This window comes from Hyla sarda, chromosome 1, assembly GCF_029499605.1.
Source record: "Hyla sarda isolate aHylSar1 chromosome 1, aHylSar1.hap1, whole genome shotgun sequence".
Lineage (NCBI taxonomy): Eukaryota > Metazoa > Chordata > Amphibia > Anura > Hylidae > Hyla > Hyla sarda.
Window position 1 is genome coordinate 602,979,461 of NC_079189.1, and position 22,182 is coordinate 603,001,642.

At 43.6% G+C, this 22,182-nt stretch overlaps 1 protein-coding gene across 4 annotated transcripts; it reads left to right on the top strand.

The window, feature by feature from the left end:
- Positions 1 to 1,824: 1,824 nt before the first annotated feature.
- LOC130297055 (zinc finger protein OZF-like) lies at positions 1,825 to 17,310 on the top strand. 4 transcript variants are annotated; one of them, XM_056549269.1, is made up of 4 exons: positions 1,825 to 1,863; positions 9,074 to 9,200; positions 9,284 to 9,601; positions 15,353 to 17,309. In XM_056549269.1, the coding sequence occupies exons 2-4, from the start codon at positions 9,113 to 9,115 to the stop codon at positions 16,393 to 16,395; spliced, it is 1,449 nt and encodes a 482-aa protein (XP_056405244.1). In that variant the 5' UTR covers positions 1,825 to 1,863; positions 9,074 to 9,112; the 3' UTR covers positions 16,396 to 17,309. The 4 variants fall into 4 exon arrangements, with proteins under 4 accessions (XP_056405244.1, XP_056405238.1, XP_056405253.1 ...); XM_056549263.1 differs by having other exon boundaries at positions 1,846 to 1,900; XM_056549278.1 differs by lacking the exon at positions 1,825 to 1,863 and adding an exon at positions 2,069 to 2,133.
- Positions 17,311 to 22,182: the final 4,872 nt, after the last annotated feature.

The following is a 22,182-nucleotide window of genomic DNA, read 5'->3' on the forward strand; positions in this document are numbered from 1 at the left end:
GCTACATGTACATTACACATATACAGCTCTACTGTGTACACATACAGCTCAGCTACATGTACATTACACATATACAGCTCTACTGTGTACACATACAGCTCAGCTACATGTACATTACACATATACAGCTCTACTGTGTACACATACAGCTCAGCTACATGTACATTACACATGTACAGCTCTACTGTGTACACATACAGCTCAGCTACATGTACATTACACATATACAGCTCTACTGTGTACACATACAGCTCAGCTACATGTACATTATACATATACAGCTCTACTGTGTACACATACAGCTCAGCTACATGCACATTACACATATACAGCTCTACTGTGCACACATACAGCTCAGCTACATGCACATTACACACATACAGCTCTACTGTGTACACATACAGCTCAGCTACATGTACATTACACATATACAGCTCTACTGTGTACACATACAGCTCAGCTACATGTACATTACACATATACAGCTCTACTGTGTACAGATACAGCTCAGCTACATGCACATTACACATATACAGCACTACTGTGTACACATACAGCTCAGCTACATGTACATTACACATATACAGCTCTACTGTGTACAGATACAGCTCAGCTACATGCACATTACACATACAGCACTACTGTGTACACATACAGCTCAGCTACATGCACATTACACATATACAGCACTACTGTGTACACATACAGCTCAGCTACATGCACATTACACATATACAGCACTACTGTGTACACATACAGCTCAGCTACATGTACATTACACATATACAGCTCTACTGTGTACACATACAGCTCAGCTACATGCACATTACACATATACAGCACTACTGTGTACACATACAGCTCAGCTACATGTACATTACACATATACAGCTCTACTGTGTACAGATACAGCTCAGCTACATGCACATTACACATATACAGCACTACTGTGTACACATACAGCTCAGCTACATGCACATTACACATATACAGCACTACTGTGTACACATACAGCTCAGCTACATGTACATTACACATATACAGCTCTACTGTGTACACATACAGCTCAGCTACATGCACATTACACATATACAGCCCTACTGTGTACACATACAGCTCAGCTACATGCACATTACACATATGCAGCTCTACTGTGTACACATATACAGCTCAGCTACATGTACATTACACATATACAGCTCTACTGTGTACACATACAGCTCAGCTACATGTACATTACACATATACAGCTCTACTGTGTACACATACAGCTCAGCTACATGTACATTACACATATACAGCTCTACTGTGTACACATACAGCTCATCTACATGTACATTACACATATACAGCTCTACTGTGTACACATACAGCTCAGCTACATGTACATTACACATATACAGCTCTACTGTGTACACATACAGCTCAGCTACATGCACATTACACATATACAGCTCTACTGTGTACACATACAGCTCAGCTACATGTACATTACACATATACAGCTCTACTGTGTACACATACAGCTCAGCTACATGCACATTACACATATACAGCTCTACTGTGTACACATACAGCTCAGCTACATGCACATTACACACAGCTCTGCTGCAGACATATATAACACACACATACACAGCTCTGCACCACGCACATCACACACACACAGCTCTGCTGCATACACATAACTTCAGCTCATCCAGCAGCGATCACAACCAGCACAGCAGAGTCCTGCATACACTGAGCAGATGAGCCTAGAGCAGCAGCCCCTGATCATGTGACTCCTCCTCCTCTTTCTCCATGTGACTGATCACATGACTGTGACATCATCGCAGGTCCTGTAAGCAAAGGACAGGTAGACAGGTTCGGAGGGGCTGGGCTGTTCCACTGGGTTTTTAGGGTAATAATGGGTGTATCAGTAGTGTATGCGTGTTTATCAGACATATGGGGGGAGATTTATCAAAACCTGTCTAGAAATAGCATTACTGAGTTGCCCATAGCAACCAATCAGATCTCTTCTTTCATTTTTGAAAAGGCCTCTGAAAAATGAAAGAAGTAATAGTTGCTATGGGCAACTTTTCCTCTGGACAGGTTTAGATAAATCTCCCCCTCATCAGTCCTCATTATATACTGGTAATATCAGTATACAGGATTTGGTCAATTACAGTATGATGGTAATATGTAGATTGATAATATTTCCTCCTTGTATATTGCTATTATTGGTAATATTGGTCTCCGTATACAGGATTTGGTCAGTAACAGTATGATGGTAATATGTATGGTGATAATATTCCTCCTTGTATACTGGTATTATTGGTAATATTGGTCTCAGTATACAGGATTTGGTCAGTAACAGTATGATGCTAATATGTATGGTAATAATATTCCTCCTTGTATACTGGTATTATTGGTAATATTGGTCTCTGTATACAGGATTTGGTCAGTAACAGTATGATGGTAATATGTATGGTGATAATATTCCTCCTTGTATACTGGTATTATTGGTAATATTGGTCTCCGTATACAGGATTTGATCAGTAACAGTATGATGGTAATATGTATGGTAATAATATTCCTCCTTGTATACTGGTATTATTGGTAATATTGGTCTCCGTATACAGGATTTGGTCAGTAACAGTATCATGTCATATGCATGGTGATAATATTCCTCCTTGTATACTGGGATTATTGGTAATATTGGTCTAAGTATACAGTATTTGATCAGTAACAGTATGATGGTAATATGTATGGTAATAATATTCCTCCCTGTATACTGGTATGATTGGTAATATTGGTCTCCGTATACAGGGTTTGGTCAGTAACAGTATGATGTCATATGTATGGTAATAATATTCCTCCCTGTATACTGGGATTATTGGTCAGTATACAGGGTTTGGTCAGTAACAGTACGATGTCATATGTATGGTAATAATATTCCTCCTTGTATACTGGGATTATTGGTAATATTGGTCTCTGTATACAGGATTTGGTCAGTAACAGTTTGATGTTAATATGTATGGTAATAATATTTTCTCCTTATATACTAGTGTTTTTTTTTTGTAACTGTGATTTATTGAGAAGTGCATCGTATTAAAATGGAAGGTTGTCTTACCTATGTTAAAATGATATTTAAAAAGTAAATAAATATAAATATATAGTAACATTCCTTCCCGACTCCAAATATGACATCAGAATAAATCCCTGGATCAACCTTTTGTCCCTATAAATCTAATATACATAACCAGCGATGTTATTATTCTCTAAAAATGCATCCAGGACCCTTTTATACTAATAAATATAAATATATATATATATATATATATATATATATATATATATATATGGGCTGCGCGATATATCGCAAAAGCAATCGAATCGCGTTTTTTGCAATCGAATCGCGATTTGAACCCAAACCTCTCCTTCCTACACCAGCTTCTGAGCCACTTGTTTACCTCCCTAATCTCCCGCTGCCTCTCTGGTGCGGCTCATAGTACAGGTAATTTTTCAGAAAATATTACCTTGGAGGTCCTTGCCTTAAGCTTCCGGCCTAAGTCCCTGAAATCATTTTTAAGGACACTCCACCTACCTCTTACTTTGTCATTGGTGCCGATATGTACCATGACCACTGGGTCCTCTCCAGCCCCGCCCAGCAACCTGTCAACCCGATCCGCGATGTGCGTAACGCGATGACACAGCCAATTTAACTTTTTCCTCCTATCTTTTTTTTCCCATAATCTAGAGGGTATATTATTTTTTCCAGGGATGCACCGAAATTCTGGCCGCCGAAAGTTACCATCCGAAAATGCCCCTTTCTGCATTTTCGGCTGATGCATTTTCCCGCCGCGGCTATGACGCGAGTGCCCGAGCTGCGCTCGCATCATAGCCTGTGGGTCCTAGATGCTTTTAGCAGCCAGGGGCCCATCGGTAATGGTGGACATCAGCGCTGATGTCCGCCATTAACCCCTCAGATGTCATGATCATTATTGCTCACGGCATCTGTGGCGGTTCCAGTGGCTGATCTGATCTGATCGCCCGCAGCACGGAGGTCCCTCACCTGCCTCCTGCTGCCAGCATGGGGTCTTCTTCTCTCGTCTGCAATCAAGCAGACCAGAGGAGTAGATCACAGATAACATTGATCAGTGTTATGCCTATGCATAGCACTGATCTGTATCAGTAATCTAAAGATTGCTAAATATATAGTCCCCCGTGGGGACTATAAAAGTGTTTAAAAAAAGTAAAATGTTTTAATAAAAGTGAATAAGCTAGTCCCGCAATAAAAAAATAAATAAAATAAAAAATCCACCTCTTTTCCTATTTTAAAAAAAACTCTGTAAAAAATGTAAATAAAACATATTTGGTATCGCCGGATGCGTAAACGTTGGTACATAAAAACATTATGTTAATGATCCCATATGGTGAATGGCGTAAACATAAAAAAAAAATTATAAGTCCAAAAATACCCCTCATACATCGTCGTATGTGGAAAAATAAGAAAGTTATATAAAAACTATATTAAAAAAGGGGGCGGGGCAATGCATTTTCGGTTTTTTTTGCGAAGCACAGCCTAAATTTTCGGTTTTGGTCCAAAATTTTCCTTTTGGTGCATCCCTATTTTTGGTGAATCTTAATTTTTGTTTTATATAAAATGCAATTACATATCATTAATCAGTTAGATAGGCTTCCTAGTGAGTGTGCCTTGATTGCAGCATTTAACCCCTTAAGGACTCAGCGTTTTTCCATTTTTGCATTTTCATTTTTTCCTCATCACTTTCTAAAAATCATAACGCTTTCAATTTTGCACCTAAAAATCCATATGATGGCTTATTTTTTGTGCCACCAATTCTACTTTGCAGTGACATCAGTCATTTTACCAAAAAATCCATGGAAAAAAACATAATTGTGCGACAAAATTTGAAGAAAAAATTTCATTTTGTAAATTTTGGAGGCTTCCGTTTCTACGCAGTATATTTTTCGGTAAAAATGACACCTTATCTTTATTCTGTAGGTCCATATGGTTAAAATGATCCCCTACTTATATAGGTTTGATTTTGTCGCACTTCTGGAAAAAATCATAACTACATGCAGGAAAATGTATATGTTAAAAATTCTCATCTTCTGACCCCTATAACTTTTTTTATTTTTCCGCGTACGGGCCGGTATGAGGACTCATTTTTTTATCTGTACCATTTTTATATTGATCTGACTTTTTGATCGCTTTTTAGTCATTTTTTCATGATATAAAAAGTGACCAAAAATACACTATTTTGCACTTTGGAATTTTTTTGCGCGTACGCCATTGACCGTGCGGTTTAATTAACAATATATTTTTATAGTTCGGACATTTTCGCACGCGGCGATATCACATATGTTTATTTACTTTTTTTTTTTACACAGTTTTTTTATGGGAAAAGGGGGGTGATTCAAACTTTTAATAGGGAAGGGGTTAAATGACCTTTGTTAACTTTTTTTTCCCCACTTTTTTTTGCAGTGTTATAGGTCCCATAGGGACCTATAACACTGCACACACTGATCTCGTATGCTGATCCCTGCAAAGCCATAGCTTTGCACGGATGAGTCAGATAGGGGCTCGATTGCTCAAGCCTGTAGCTCAGGCTTGGAGCAATCAATCGACGATCGGGCGCGGCGGGGACAGGTAAGGAGACCTCCGCCTGCGTCCCAGCTGATCGGAACATTGAGATTTTATCGCGATGTCCCGATCAGCCCGACTGAGCTGCCGGGAACCGTTTACTTTCATTTTCAGACGCGGCGGTCAACTTTGATCACCGCGTCTGAAGGGTTAACAGCGTGCAGTACAATGATCGGTGCCGCACGCTGTTAGCCCAGGGTCCCGGCTATAGTCGTGACCCCGTTTTTCACACCGGGCTTAGGGCGTACAGGTACACCCTAAGTCCTTAAGAGGTTAAAGGGGTACTCCGGTGCTTAGACATCTTATCCCCTATCCAAACGGGGACTGATTATAAACGGGGTGCCACGTGCAAGATCACGGGGTCCTGAGCGGCGGGACTCCCACGATCAGGCATCTTATCCCCTGTCCTTTGGATAGGGGATTAGATGTCTAAGCACCGGAGTACCCCTTTAAGGAGAGCAGCCATCACTCACCACCTTCTTATTTCGTTTTTTATGGGGGTTGTCCACAAATACACATTATGAGGATAGGATATAACTGATCTGCTGGGACATTATACAGTTATGGAGGGGTCTGGTGATGACTGGAGAGGTGACACTGCTGGGACATTATACAGTAATGGAGGGGTCTGGTGATGACTGGAGAGGTGACACTGCTGGGAATGCTGGGACATTATACAGTAATGGAGGGGTCTGGTGATGACTGGAGAGGTGACACTGCGGGGAATGCTGGGACATTATACAGTAATGGAGGGGTCTGGTGATGACTGGAGAGGTGACACTGCTGGGAATGCTGGGACATTATACAGTAATGGAGGGGTCTGGTGATGACTGGAGAGGTGACACTGCTGGGACATTATACAGTAATGGAGGGGTCTGGTGATGACTGGAGAGGTGACACTGCTGGGAATGCTGGGACATTATACAGTAATGGAGGGGTCTGGTGATGACTGGAGAGGTGACACTGCTGGGACATTATACAGTAATGGAGGGCTCTGGTGATGGCTGGAGAGGTGACACTGCTGGGACATTATACAGTAATGGAGGGGTCTGGTGATGACTGGAGAGGTGACCCTGCTGGGACATTATACAGTAATGGAGGGGTCTGGTGATGACTGGAGAGGTGACACTGCTGGGAATGCTGGGACATTATACAGTAATGGAGGGGTCTGGTGATGACTGGAGAGGTGACACTGCTGGGAATGCTGGGACATTATACAGTAATGGAGGGGTCTGGTGATGACTGGAGAGGTGACACTGCTGGGAATGCTGGGACATTATACAGTAATGGAGGGGTCTGGTGATGACTGGAGAGGTGACCCTGCTGGGACATTATACAGTAATGGAGGGGTCTGGTGATGACTGGAGAGGTGACACTGCTGGGAATGCTGGGACATTATACAGTAATGGAGGGGTCTGGTGATGACTGGAGAGGTGACACTGCTGGGAATGCTGGGACATTATATAGTAATAGAGGGGTCTGGTGATGACTGGAGAGGTGACACTGCTGGGAATGCTGGGACATTATACAGTAATGGAGGGGTCTGGTGATGACTGGAGAGGTGACACTGCTGGGAATGCTGGGACATTATACAGTAATGGAGGGGTCTGGTGATGACTGGAGAGGTGACACTGCTGGGAATGCTGGGACATTATACAGTAATGGAGGGGTCTGGTGATGACTGGAGAGGTGACACTGCTGGGAATGCTGGGACATTATACAGTAATGGAGGGTCTGGTGATGACTGGAGAGGTGACACTGCTGGGAATGCTGGGACATTATACAGTAATGGAGGGTCTGGTGATGACTGGAGAGGTGACACTGCTGGGAATGCTGGGACATTATACAGTAATGGAGGGTCTGGTGATGACTGGAGAGGTGACACTGCTGGGAATGCTGGGACATTATACAGTAATGGAGGGGTCTGGTGATGACTGGAGAGGTGACACTGCTGGGAATGCTGGGACATTATACAGTAATGGAGGGGTCTGGTGATGACTGGAGAGGTGACACTGCTGGGACATTATACAGTAATGGAGGGGTCTGGTGATGACTGGAGAGGTGACACTGCTGGGAATGCTGGGACATTATACAGTAATGGAGGGGTCTGGTGATGACTGGAGAGGTGACACTGCTGGGAATGCTGGGACATTATACAGTAATGGAGGGGTCTGGTGATGACTGGAGAGGTGACACTGCTGGGACATTATACAGTAATGGAGGGGTCTGGTGATGACTGGAGAGGTGACACTGCTGGGAATGCTGGGACATTATACAGTAATGGAGGGGTCTGGTGATGACTGGAGAGGTGACACTGCTGGGACATTATACAGTAATGGAGGGGTCTGGTGATGACTGGAGAGGTGACACTGCTGGGAATGCTGGGACATTATACAGTAATGGAGGGGTCTGGTGATGACTGGAGAGGTGACACTGCTGGGAATGCTGGGACATTATACAGTAATGGAGGGGTCTGGTGATGACTGGAGAGGTGACACTGCTGGGAATGCTGGAACATTATATAGTAATGGAGGGGTCTGGTGATGACTGGAGAGGTGACACTGCTGGGAATGCTGGGACATTATACAGTAATGGAGGGGTCTGGTGATGACTGGAGAGGTGACACTGCTGGGACATTATACAGTAATGGAGGGGTCTGGTGATGACAGGAGAGGTGACACTGCTGGGACATTATACAGTAATGGAGGGGTCTGGTGATGACAGGAGAGGTGACACTGCTGGGAATGCTGGGACATTATACAGTAATGGAGGAGTCTGGTGATGACTGGAGAGGTGACACTGCTGGGACATTATACAGTAATGGAGGGGTCTGGTGATGACTGGAGAGGTGACACTGCTGGGAATGCTGGGACATTATACAGTAATGGAGGGTCTGGTGATGACTGGAGAGGTGACACTGCTGGGAATGCTGGGACATTATACAGTAATGGAGGGGTCTGGTGATGACTGGAGAGGTGACACTGCTGGGAATGCTGGGACATTATACAGTAATGGAGGGGTCTGGTGATGACAGGAGAGGTGACACTGCTGGGAATGCTGAGACATTATACAGTAATGGAGGGGTCTGATGACTCGAGAGGTGACACTGCTGGGAATGCTGGGACATTATACAGTAATGGAGGGGTCTGATGACTGGAGAGGTGACACTGCTGGGAATGCTGGGACATTATACAGTAATGGAGGGGTCTGGTGATGACTGGAGAGGTGACACTGCTGGGACATTATACAGTAACGGAGGGGTCTGGTGATGACTGGAGAGGTGACACTGCTGGGAATGCTGGGACATTATACAGTAATGGAGGGGTCTGGTGATGACTGGAGAGGTGACACTGCTGGGAATGCTGGGACATTATACAGTAACACCACTGGAGGGGTCGGGGTGATGACTGTATCATTGTGTGTCAGGTTCCTATAAGGTGTCAGGACGTGGCGGTGTATTTCTCCATGGAGGAGTGGGAGTATGTAGAAGGACACAAGGATCAGTACAAGGATCAGGTGATGATGGAGGATCAGCAGCCCCTCACATCAGCAGGTAATAGACATGACTATATACACACGTCCTCTCATTATTTGTATGTAAAGAATGAATTCAGTCTCTGTATGTGTTCCCTACAGTCAGATCCAGTAAGAGAACAGCCCCAGAGAGGTGTCCCCGTCCTATAAAGGAAGAAGAGGAGACAGATGTGAGCTGTGATGAGCAGTATAAGGAGGACATTCCTACAGGAAAAGATCTGATCTATATTAATGCTACAGACATAAAGGAAGAAGATGAGACAGATGTGAGCGGTGATGAGCAGTATAAGGGGGACATTACTACAGGGAAAGATCTGATCCAAATTAATGCGCTAGACATAAGGGTAAAAGAAGAAGAAGAAGAAGAGACAGATGTGAGCGGTGATGAACAGTATAAAGAGGACATTGCTACATGTCCAGGTGAGTAGTATCCACTTGTGGAGAACACTCGCAGATTATTCTCTGTCACGAACTGCAATCACTTTTCTGTTGAATTGTGGGAAACCAAAATATTCAGTAACTGAGTTATAACAATTTGTGAGGGAGACACCAGAATTAAAAATGTAAAAAGTTGTTGTTGGGTGATTATTGACAGCCAGGAAGGGGCACTGGGCAAAGTGTGTGGCAATAGAATCCCTAATGCACTTAGTAGGACGAGAAGAGGAGAGGACGTCTGCTGTTATTGGGTCAAATGGTGAGCGTGACCAAGAGGGAAGGGGATCGATGCTACTTGTACAGTCTACAATAGTTTCATGCCAAGTGCTGCCTAAGTGACCTATACAATTGGTGTCCATGTCTTCAGTCTGGGGATGTGTGATAGGCCCCTGCACTTTGGGAGTGTGAGGGAGCAAAGGCTCGTTTTGGATTACTAGATAGTGTAGAAATAAAGGAGGCAAAATAGGCTTATAATAGGGTCCTCACACGCTGTAGGTTTAGAGCATAAGGTTGGCATGGACAAAAAATCTGTGTGATATTGTCCCAAGATATTCAAGTATAGAGAAAAGCTGAAGAAAAAAAATTTGTGCCAAAATTGGCTCCACTTTTGTTAGGAGGATTAGGGGGCTATACTTTTCGAGCGCACGTTCATGAGTCTCTTTATAATGTTTAGCAACCTGATTTGTTCATGAGATGGAAGAGATTGGGGACAGTGCTGACTGTATACAAAATGTAGCTAGCAAGTAGATTTCTATATGTGCGATGGGTAGTTGTGTGCTGTGAATGATGGGAATTTTTTATACTAAAAGAGAGTAGATCAAAAGCTATAAACGCCCATCTTATTTCTCTTTATTCTTGCCATGTTCTTATACTGGTGCATATACAGCCGCTATAGTTCGCCCTGTGGGTTATTTTCTCTTATTGTGCACAGCCTAATCTATTCTGTCCTGTAGACTGCCTTGTATGTGCTCTCCTCTCTATCTACAGCATGTGTGGATCTTCCCTCAAAGCATTCTAATTATCCACGCTAATCGACAATCTGAGTTGGTGATTAACCACCTCCTTACTATCTCTAACATCAGAAAGTCTGTGGGGTAAATTGTATCTTTCTCAGCTAAATAGTAGGATATATTTTTATGAAGACTATTTAGAAAGTTGCTTAACCCCTTAACAACGCAGGACGTAAATGTACGCACCATCACGTACATTTACGTCCTGAGCATAACCGCAGGCATCGGAGCGATGCCCGGATCATGCGTAGCAGGTCCCGGCTTCTGATTGCAGCCAGGGACGCGCCCATAATGGAAGACATCCGCGATCCCGCGGATGTCCGCCATTAACCCCTCAGATGCCATGATCAATACAGATCACAGCATCTGCAGCATCGCGATCACTTAACAGGATGATCGGATCGCCAGCAGCGCTGCCGTGGTGATACGATCATCCAGCACGGCAGCCGGTGGTCCCCTCACCTGCCTCCGCTGTCTTCCGGGAGTCTTCTGCTCTGATCTGCCTTCCCGCAGACCAGAGCAGAAGATGACCGATAATGCTGATCAGTGCTGTGTCCTATACATAGCAGTGAACAGGATTAGCAATCGAATGGTTGCTATAAATAGTCCCCTATGGGGACTATAAGAGTGTAAAAATGAAATAAAAAAAAGTAAAAAAATAAAGTTAAAAAAATTTGAAAAACCACCTCCCCCAATAAAAACATAAATTGTCCCATTTTTACTATTTTACCCCCAAAAAGTGTAAAAAAATTATTTTATATACATATTTGGTATCGCCTCGTGCGTAAATATCTGAACTATCAAAATAAAATGTTAATGATACCGTACGGTGAACGGCGTGAATTAAAAAAAAAAAAAAGTCCAAAATAGCTGCTTTTTTTATAACATTTTATTCCAAAAAAATTTTATAAAAAATGTAATAAAAGTTTTATATAAGCAAATATGGTATTAATAAAAAGTACAGATCACGGTGCAAAAAATGAGCCCGCATACCTTATACGGAAAAATGAAAAAGTTATAGGTCTTCAAAATAGGGGGTTTTAAACGTACTAATTTGGTTAAAAAGTTTGCGATTTTTTTTTTAAGCGCAACAGTAATAGAAAAGTTATAATCATGGGTATCATTATAATCGTATTGACCCAGAGAATAAAAAACACATGTAATTTTACCATAAATTGTACGGCGTGAAAACAAAACCTTCCAAAATTTGTAAAATTGCGGTTTTCTTTTTAATTTACCCACACAAATAGTATTTTTTTGGTTGCGCCATACATTTTATGGTAAAGTGAGTGATGGCATTACAACGGACAACTGGTTGCGCAAAAAACAAGCCCTCATACTAGTCTGTGGATGAAAATATAAAAGAGTTATGATTTTTTGAAGGGGAGGAGGAAAAAACGAAAGCGTAAAAATAAAATTGTCTGCGTCCTTAAGGGGTTAAAGGATTAGTCTCATGGAATAATTTCATAAGTTTTAGATCGCAAGGGGGTCCGAACGCTGGGGCCCCCCTGCGATCTCTTGCATGGAGCCCGGGCACTTCAGTGGAGCGGCGCGTCACAACTCCCGACCGAAGCAGGGGCCACCACGCCCTCTCCATTTATCTCTATGGGAGAGCCCTCGGCTATCTTCGGCTCTCTCATAGAGAGATATGGAGGGGCCGTGAAGCTCCGCTCTACAGGAGAGCCGGGGCTCCAAACAGGAGATCACGGGGGGCCCCAGCGATTTAAAATCTATCCCCTATCCTGTGGATCAGACCACGCCTACCAATTCCAGCATTCTGAACATAATGTTCAGAATGCCGGGTGTCTGCACGGAGATCGCGGGGGTCCCTGCTGCCAGACCCCGCGATCAGACATCTTATCCCCTATCGTTTGGATAAGGGATAAGATGTCTAGCAACTGGGTAACCCTTTAAAGGGGTATCTGCTTAGCATTTAGAACAAATTGTTCTGAATGCTCGAGCCGGTGCCGGGAGCTCGTGACGTCATAGCCCCGCTCCTCATGATGTTATGCCCCACCCCCTCAATTTAAGTCTATGGGAGGGGGCGTGGCGGCCGTTATGCCCCCTCCCTTAGACTTGCATTGAGGGGGGGCATGTCATCATGGGGGGTGGGGCTATGATGTCACAAGCTCCCTGCATCGGCTCCAGCGTTTGGAACAGTTTGTTCCAAACTCTTGAGCAGTGGAGTACCCCTTTAAAGGGGTTCTCCGGTGCTTAGACATCTTATCCCCTATCCAAAGGATAGGGCATAAGATGCCTGATCGCGGGAGTCCCGCCGCTGGGGACCCCCGTGATCTTGCACGCGGCACCCCGTTTGTAATTAGTCCCCGGAGCCGGTTCGCTTCGGTTCTCATTACCGGCGACCACAGGGCCGGCGGCGTGTGACGTCACGCCTCCGCCCCAGTGTTACATCACGCTCCTCCCCTCAATGCAAGCCTATGGGAGGGGGCGTGACAGCTATCACGCCCCCTCCCGTAGGCTTGCATTGAGGGGCGGAGCCGGATGTCACACGGGGGGCGGAGGCGTGACGTCACATGCCGCCGGCCCTGTGGTCGCCGGTAATCAGACCCGAAGCGAACAGGCTCCGGGGACTGATTACAAACGGGTTGCCGTGTGCAAGATGCAAGACGGGGGTCCCCAGCGGCGTGGTTCCCACGATCAGGCATCTTATCCCCTATCCTTTGGATAGGGGATAAGATGTCTAAGCACCGGAGAACCCCTTTAAAAGACCAAGGCCCATTTTTCCAATCCGATGGTTTAACTTATCTAAGTGATTCTTAGTATTTGGGCCTTGTTTGTTTTTTTCATGATACATTGTACTTTATGTTACTGATAAATTATATTTTATTACTATATATATATATATATATATATATATATATATATATATATATATATATATATATATATATTTTTTATCATTTAGCAAACATTTGGAAAACCAAAATAGCATTTTTTTTCTTCAGGTTTTTAATTTTCTCCCTTTTTGCAAATTAAATACATAACACATATGAGTTAATAATTCACATTTACGATATGCCATCATTCGGTTAATGTCAATTTACTTTAATTATAAATTATAATTTTTTTGGCTTAGAACTTAGTAGCAAATGTTCATGAAATTTTCCTAAATCAGTTTCTTTTTAGGTACCATTTCATTTCTGAAGTGGATTTGAGAGGCCTATATGCTAGAAACCCCTATAAATCACCACATTAAAAAGAAAAAACTGCTCCATTCCAAACATGATTTAGGTTTTTCACAGAAATGAAAGCAAAGCAAAGTGAAATTAAAGCAAGGTGGTGAAATTTTTCACAGAAATTAAACCAAAGTGGTGAAATTTTATTTTAACCAATTCCAAATTTTAATCAATGACAGGATAGGGGATAAGTGTCTGATCAAGAGGATTTCAACCGATCGGAACCCACACGATCTCCTGAGAGGGCCCTGCTATGGTGCATGCTATATTCTGTATGGAATCCCCCAAAGAGACCTGACTGCTGTACTTGGGTATCTATGGCGTTCCCATATAAATGAATGGAGCGCATGTAGTCTGCATGCCGGGTCCCTTTCAGGAGATTTTGGGGGGGTCCCAGAGGTTAAACCCCCCCTGCAATCAGACACTTATCCTTTATCCTGTGGACCTTTTAACTACCTTCCTGTCATAATTTATATATAAGCCATTGAAGGGGAAGGTTTAAGAGATACTTGTAAGCCAGGGGTCTCAAACTCAAATGATCTGGGGGGCCTCTGGAGGAAGAGGCTGGGCCAAGTAACAAGCAGTTCCCTCACATTAGGTAGACAGCATAGTTCAAGTATGTTTTAAAGGTTCCCTTTCAGTCACTCTTTTTGATAGACAGCATAGTTCCCCCACATTAGGTAGGCAGCAGTTCCCTCATATAAGTTAGACAGCATAGTTCCCCCACATTAGGTAGGCAGCAGTTCCCCCTCATTAGGCAGGCAGCAGTTCCCCCACATTAGGTAGGCAGCATAAGTCCCCCACATCAGGTAGGCAGTGGCCCCCACAGACATACAGCCTTAGCCATATACAGGATATGGCTGGAGGCTGTATGTGTGTGTACTGCCCCACTTCGGTGGTCCGATTACGGCTCCTCCGGTCCGGGGTCAGGATCTACTCTACTGATGGCCTATGAGTCATAGCAGTAGGTCCCGGGTCTGGAGTCCCGGGTCTGGGTAACTTCCCATGCCGGCCAGTGCCTGCTTCCTCCTGCACGCTGCTCCGCTCCTATGGGCGTATAGCTGGGACGTCAGTGATGTCAGTGATGGGACAGGGGTCCGCAAAATATCTTGCAGGCCGCAAGGTTGAGAGACCCCTACTGTAAGCGAACAAGTGTAGAATGATAGAGGTAAGAAAGTCAGAGAAAAACTATACACAACAGGACAAAAGATAGATTCTTAGAGCCATTGCATACAACTAGAGACTTGGCATACAACGAGAGTCATACTTGGTTACATTGTGTAGTATTTGGAACTCAGTGGACCTTTTAGTACCATCAGTGTTACTGAGACATACAAGGGAGAGAATTCATGGTCAAATCAGACTATAGGGATGGGGAGACGGATTTCAAATTCTGGTAGAATTCTGTGCGTATATAGTGTTGTATTAGGAATGTTGCATAAAAAGACCAACTATAAAAATATGCAAAATGTATAAATTTATAAATAAAACAATTTGTAAATTACTCAAATCTGTTTTATCCTTGACAGATGACAGTACCGGGAGATCAGAGGAGAATCTTATATCTTCATATTATAAAGCAGATGATGATATCACACAAGATACATATGAAGAACATTCCATTATCCCAGATACACCCTCAGCCCTTCACAGCCAGGAGGAAACAACTCTTATTCTACATCAAGGAACCCACACAGGGGAGAAGCCATTTTCATGCCAAAATTGTGGAAAATGTTTTACTATGAAATCGACACTTGTTAAACATCAAAGGATTCACACAGGGGAGAAACTATTTTCATGTTCAGAATGTGGGAAAAGTTTTACTCAAAAATCAATTCTTGTTGAACATCAAAGAAGTCACACAGGAGAAAGGCCATTTTCATGCTCAGAATGTGGAAAATGTTTTACCCAGAAATCCCACCTTATTAAACATAACAAAATCCACACAGGGGAGAAGCCATTTCTATGCTCTGAATGTGGAAAATGTTTTAGCATGAAATCAAATCTTGTTGAACATCAGAGGATTCACACAGGGGAGAAGCCATTTTCATGCAGAGAATGTGGGAAATCTTTTGCTCGGAAACTAGATCTTGTTCAACATAACAGAACCCACACAGGGGAAAAGCCATTTTCATGCCCAGAATGTGGAAAATGCTTTGCTCAGAAATCAACTGTTGTGCTACATCAAAGAACCCACACTGGAAAGACGCTATACTCATGCCCAAAATGCGAAAAATGTTTCACTCTGAAATCAAAATTTAACAAACATCAAAAAACTCACACAGGGGAGAAACCATTTTCATGCTCAGAATGTGGCAAATGTTTTGCTCAAAAAGCAAATCTTGTTATACATCAGAGAACTCACACAGGGGAGAAGCCATTTTCATGTTCAGAATGTGGGAAATGTTTTACTCGGAAACCAGATCTTACTTCACATCAGAGAAATCACATAGGGGAGAACCTACTTTCATGCCCAGAATGTGGGAAATGTTTTACTAAAAAATCATACCTTATTAAACATCGGAAACGTCACACAGGTCATCTTCACGCCCAGAATGTGGGAAATGTTTAACTAATAAACAAGATCTTGTTAAACATCATGAAATATACAAAGGGGAGTTACTAGTATGTACCACATATACAAAATCTTTTACCCAAAAGTCAACTTCAATTGCACTCAAAGAAAAAAAAATACATCTATGTTAGGAGTGTGGAAAATGTTTTACTCACAAATCACATATTCTTAAAAGAGGAGCTATTGGCAGTTGATGAAAGACTTTTTTTTTTTTCTTAAATACATACTATTAACAAATCTAAAGCTTTCCCTCTTGTACTGTATTAGGCCAAGTGCAAATGTCGTCCTCTGCCCCACATTGGGCTATATGTCACTTGTCAGAAAGGGATGACGACACAGCCCGACGTGTTTCTGTCAGGCTCATTGATTTAAATGCACAACATATGGTGACTATGTTCTGTCCATTTCCTGGACACGTACTGTTTGTGCAGGACTAAAGAGAGTGCTTTTTTTTCCTAATCCTATATATATTTGATGAAAAAAAAAGATATTTTAGTTTATTAGAATTATTGAGGTTTTCCATGAGGGGATGAGGGAGGTAATAGAACTCAGAGAATTGTTTATTTTTTTTATGTCAAATAGTAGAAAACAACTATGGGGGAGATTCATCAAAACTTGTGCAGAGGAAAAGTTGACCAGTTGCCCATAGCAACCAATCAGCTCCCTTTTTGAAAAGGCCTCTGGAAAACGAAAGAAGCGATCTGATTGGTTGCTATGGGCAACTGGTCAACTTTTCCTCAGCACAGGTCTTGATGAATCTCTCCCTTTAAAGGGGTACTCCGCCCCTAGACATCTTATCCCCTATCCAAAGGATAGGGGATAAGATGTCAGATCGCCGGGGTCCCGCTGTTGGGGACCTCGGGGATCGCTGCTGCAGCACCCCGCTATCATTACTGCGCAGAGCAAGATCGCTCTGCACGTAATGACGGGTGATACAGGGGCCGGAGCATCGTTACGTCACGGCTCCGCCCCTCGTGATGTCACGGCCCGCCCCCGTCAATACAAGTCCATGGGAGGGGCGTGGTGGTCGTCACGCCCCCTGCCATAGACTTGCATTAAGGGGATGGGCCGTGATGTCATGAGGGGCGGAGCCATGATGTCACGCTGCTCCGGCCCCTGTATCGCCCGTCAACTCGCTCTGTGCAGTAATGATGGCGGGGTGCCGCAGCGGCGATCCCCGGGGTCCCCAACAGCGGGACCGCGGCGATCTAACATTTTATCCCCTATCCTTTGGATAGGGGATAAGATGCCAGGGGCGGAGTACCCCTTTAAGTCCCTGTTCACGCAACAGAATTTATGAGCAAAATCTGTAAATAAAAAATTCGCTCGGAAATTCCTCAGTTTTCAATGGGATTCTGCCACACTCTGCACACACAGCGGGATTTTTTGCAGCAGAAACGTGTGCTGCCGAAATTCCCCTGATTCCGATCGCGCTCACTATTTTTTGACTGCCTGCTTGTGTTTTTTCCGGGCAAACATTCTGCCGTGTGAACATAGCCTTATACTCAAAATTAAAGGGGTATTCCAGTAAAAAAACATTTTGTTTTCATATCAACTGGCTCCAGAAAGTTAAACAGATTTATAAATTACTAATATTTAAAAAAATCTTAATCCTTCCAGTACTTATCAGTTGCTGAAGTTGAGTTGTTCTTTTCTGTCTGACAACAGTGCTCTCTGATGACACCTGAGGTTTGCTATGGGGATTTTCTCCTACTCTGGACAGTTCCTGAGATAGACAGAGGTGTCAGCAGAGAGCACTGTTGTCAGAAAGAAAAGAACAACTCAACTTCAGCAGCTGATAACTACTGGAAGGTTTAAGATTTTTTAATAAGGAGTCATTTACAAATCTGTTTAACTTTCTGGAGGCAGTTGAAAAAAAATGTTTTTAACTGGAATACCCCTTTAAGTCATAAAATACGGGGGAGAAAGCAATGTAGAGCAATAGACTACGACTGAAAAATGTCTGCATTTGCCAAAGGTGCCTTAAAGGGGTACTCCATTGCTAGACATCGTATCCCCTATCCATAGAATCGGGGATAAGATGTCAGATCGCGGGGGTCCCACCACCGGGACCCGCTGCGATCTTCGTGCAGACACCCCACATTCTGAACTCTGGGTTCAGGAGGCCGTGGGCGTGATGTCACGCCACACCCCTTCCATTCATGTCTATGGGAGGGGGCGTGACATGACATGAATGGTGGGGGCATGGCACTACACCACGGCCTCCCAAACCCAGCGTTCTGAAAAAAGCGTGCTGCATAGAGATCGCTGGGGTCCCCTATGTCTACCCATGAAGTACCCCTTTCAATATTTCACACATATATTATGTATGGTACATGTCATGTCTTGTTACCAATTTTAATTAAACATAATTTTTTTTTTTTAAGACTGAGTCTCCTATCCCTCCATTTCATCCACATAGTTTTGTGTACCAGGAACAAAGTCTCATCTTCCAATCAGAGGTGAACAAATGGGCCCATAATTTTGAAAATGTTTTGGATATCTATGAATTCGAACATTTTAAAGGGAACAAAAAAATGGCGTCTGAAAAAGTTTGGGCACCCTGCAGAGTTAATCTCTTGTACTGCCCCCTTTGGCAAGTATCACAGCTTGTAAACGCTTTTTGTAGGCAGCCAAGAGTCTTTCAATTCTTGTTTGAGGTATCATTGCCCATTCTTCCTTACAAAAGTCTTCCAGTTCTTTGACATTTCTGGGCTGTCTGTCATGCACTGCTTTTAAGGTCTATCCATAGATTTTCAATTATGTTGAGGTCAGGAGATTGTGAAGACCATGGCAAAACCTTCAGTTTACGCCTCTTGATGTAATCCCCCGTGGATTTCGAGGTGTGTTTAGGATCATTATCCATTTGTAGAAGCCATCCTCTCTTTAACTTCAACTTTTTCACAGATGGCATCAAGTTAGCATCCAAAATTTGCTGCAATTTTATTGAATCAATTTTACCTTCTACTCGTGAGATATTCCCTGTGCCACAGGATGCAATACAACCCCAAAGCATGATTGATCCACCCCCATGCTTAACAGTTGGGCAGAGGTTCTTTTCATCCCCTTCTTCTCCAAACGTTCCTTTGCTCATTCCAGCCAAAAAGTTCAATTTTAACCTCATCGGTCCACAGAACTTGTTTCCAAAATGCATCAGGCTTGTCTATATGTTAATTTGCAAAGTTCAAACGCAGATTTTTGTGGTGAGGACATAGAAGAGGTTTTCTTCTGATGACTCTTCCATGAAGACCATATTTGTACAAGTATCTCTTTATAGTGGAATAGTGTACCACTGGTTGTCGGGTTGTCAATTATACTAAGCGGTTGTGCTTACAACAGGAAAATACTGGTTTAGGTAAGTATAGCTCCCCGCCAAAGGGACTTCTTTCGGGGGCCAGAGGGGAAAATTTTTTCTTCTTTTAGATCCACACCATCCCTGCAGGCAGGAACGTCTACCGGGTGGGGGAAGATTTTACCATATATATAACACATTATATTTGGTAAAAGCTCATGACAGGTTCCCTTTAATATTCTGTTTTTAGGTGAAACGCTCAAAATTGTGCCCGCAAAAAACTTTCATTGCAGATGGCCATTCAGATGATTACATGTCCTGGGGCAGTGGCTGGTGGGATTCCCCAAAATGCCTTGCAGTCAGCCATTCTCTGAGCCGGTCATGAGGGACTATAGGGGTGAGTAATGGTCTCACATTGAGGGCTTAAAGCCTATCATAGGCAGTGTATAGGGGGAACCAGGAACAACAGTCTATGACATGGCCGGCTCAGCCTCTCAGGACGTGGGAGCACTGGGCCAATTAGCTGCAGGGCTGGTGCTCACATCTCCCAGCGGTGGGAGATTTAAATGGCATCTCACTAGCTGAGTTGCTTGTAATTGTGGTTCACCAGCGTTCCTGACCCCTGTGGTTATACCCAATGTTCATTATCTAATCTAACTTGCCATGACCTGACCTTTGCCTGTTCCCTGATCATTATCTTGTCTGCTGAGTTTGTACCATGCTACCCTCCTGATTTGACCCTTGTTTGTTTGGCTCAGATTCTGTTTCTGCTTTTTGTACTGCGCTGCCCTCTAGGTTTTGACTTTCTGGCTTTCCCCTGTTTAACCTATTCTGTCTGTGTCATGCTGACCTGAACTGTTGACCTCCCTGATGCCTTGTTCACTTTTTGAGTGTAGGGACCGTCACCCAGTTGGGTGCCATGGGTCGTTAAGCGGGAACCCCTGTGCCACGTCATCTGCCATTAAGCATGTGGGTGCTAGTGTTAGATGCAACATCCATTCAGCCGCATTGTCTGTCATCTCCTGTATGTGTTATTTAGAAAGAAGCAGATGACATTGTGGACTGAATGGCAACAGAGTCATCTCAACCTGATTTTGCCGGGACTATCACTGAGAAGGTGAGTCAGTGTTCAATGTAATCCTTCTCCACATTTTAATTCGCCAGCACTACTCCAGAAAAAAGTTTTTCTCAGTCTTCTCTGGAAACTTCCTGGAGTCTATGCTCCCATTAGAGGCTCCTTCTTTTACCCAAAAAGACTCACAACATCACTAGGGCTGAGAAAGATATTCAACATAGAGTTCATGTTGAGGAGTTGGATGAGAACAGTCAACATTTGGACAATGAAGAGAAGGGGGTTAGATAAAGGACTCACTGTATTGGTGGTGATAATATGGGCATTAGTAGCCCAGGTGTAAGTGGTGTTAATAAGGGCACTTGTAGCCATGATTGAGGTCCTAGAACCACTGTGGTGGTAGTAAAAGTAGGATCACTGCTAACTGTCATGGTAGATGTACGGTACTGATAGCCCTGGTGGTGGTGGTGGTAGTAGGGGCATTGATGATGTTTGTGGTGGTAGGGGCACTGATGGTGGTGGTGGTGGTAGCAGCACTGATAATGGGGGTGGTGGTAGGGGCACTGGGGGTGGTGGTAGGGGCACTGATAATGGTGGTGGTAGTAGGGGCACTGATAACGGTGTTGATTGTAAGAACATTGATACTGGTGATGGTGGTAGGGGCACTGATGATGATGGTGGTAGGAACACAGATAATGTTGGTGGTATGGGCACTGATGATGATGGTGGTGGTAGGGGCACTTGAAGTAAATGTAGAGGTTGGAATCATGAAGGTGAACGGCGATGTCACATCCCAACCTGAGAAAAAGTTTTGGTGGGAGGATGAGGATAACTATGAGTGTTTGTTGGAAAGGTGACAAAGAGGAGATGGCATCAGAGAAGGAGTTTGGTGATGATAAAGAGTGGGGCTGGAGATCAATAACTGTCGGGGTTAAATCTGCTGCGATCTGCTCCAGAGCAGAGCTCCAGAGCATATGCCACTCCTCCTCCTGGTTACGGCTCAAACACTGTTATACAGAGGGAGCACTCAGGTGATGGCAGCATTAATTTTGATGGTGGGTTGTTGTACGGGTATCTCTCGTGTTGAAATCCACATTAACAGATGACAAAACCATCACATTGTGCAGCCATCGCAGGAGGATAATAAGCCACGTCCATTTGGGTATAAATGTTGGGACAACATCACCTGCTCAGGTGGTAAACTGAACAATGTGAGGAAGAGTGCCTCCCACCTCCTTCTCCCCATCATCCAGGCCACATCCATTAGTAGTACATGTCATCATCAGTGTTGCCATCATCATGTATGTCTTCTCCAACTCCTCCTACATTCCAGCAGCAGTCCTCCATTATAAGATTTGGATGCATAAAAGTGACCATAACTATTCCCCAGTTAAACACTGGGATGATTTGTCCTATGGAG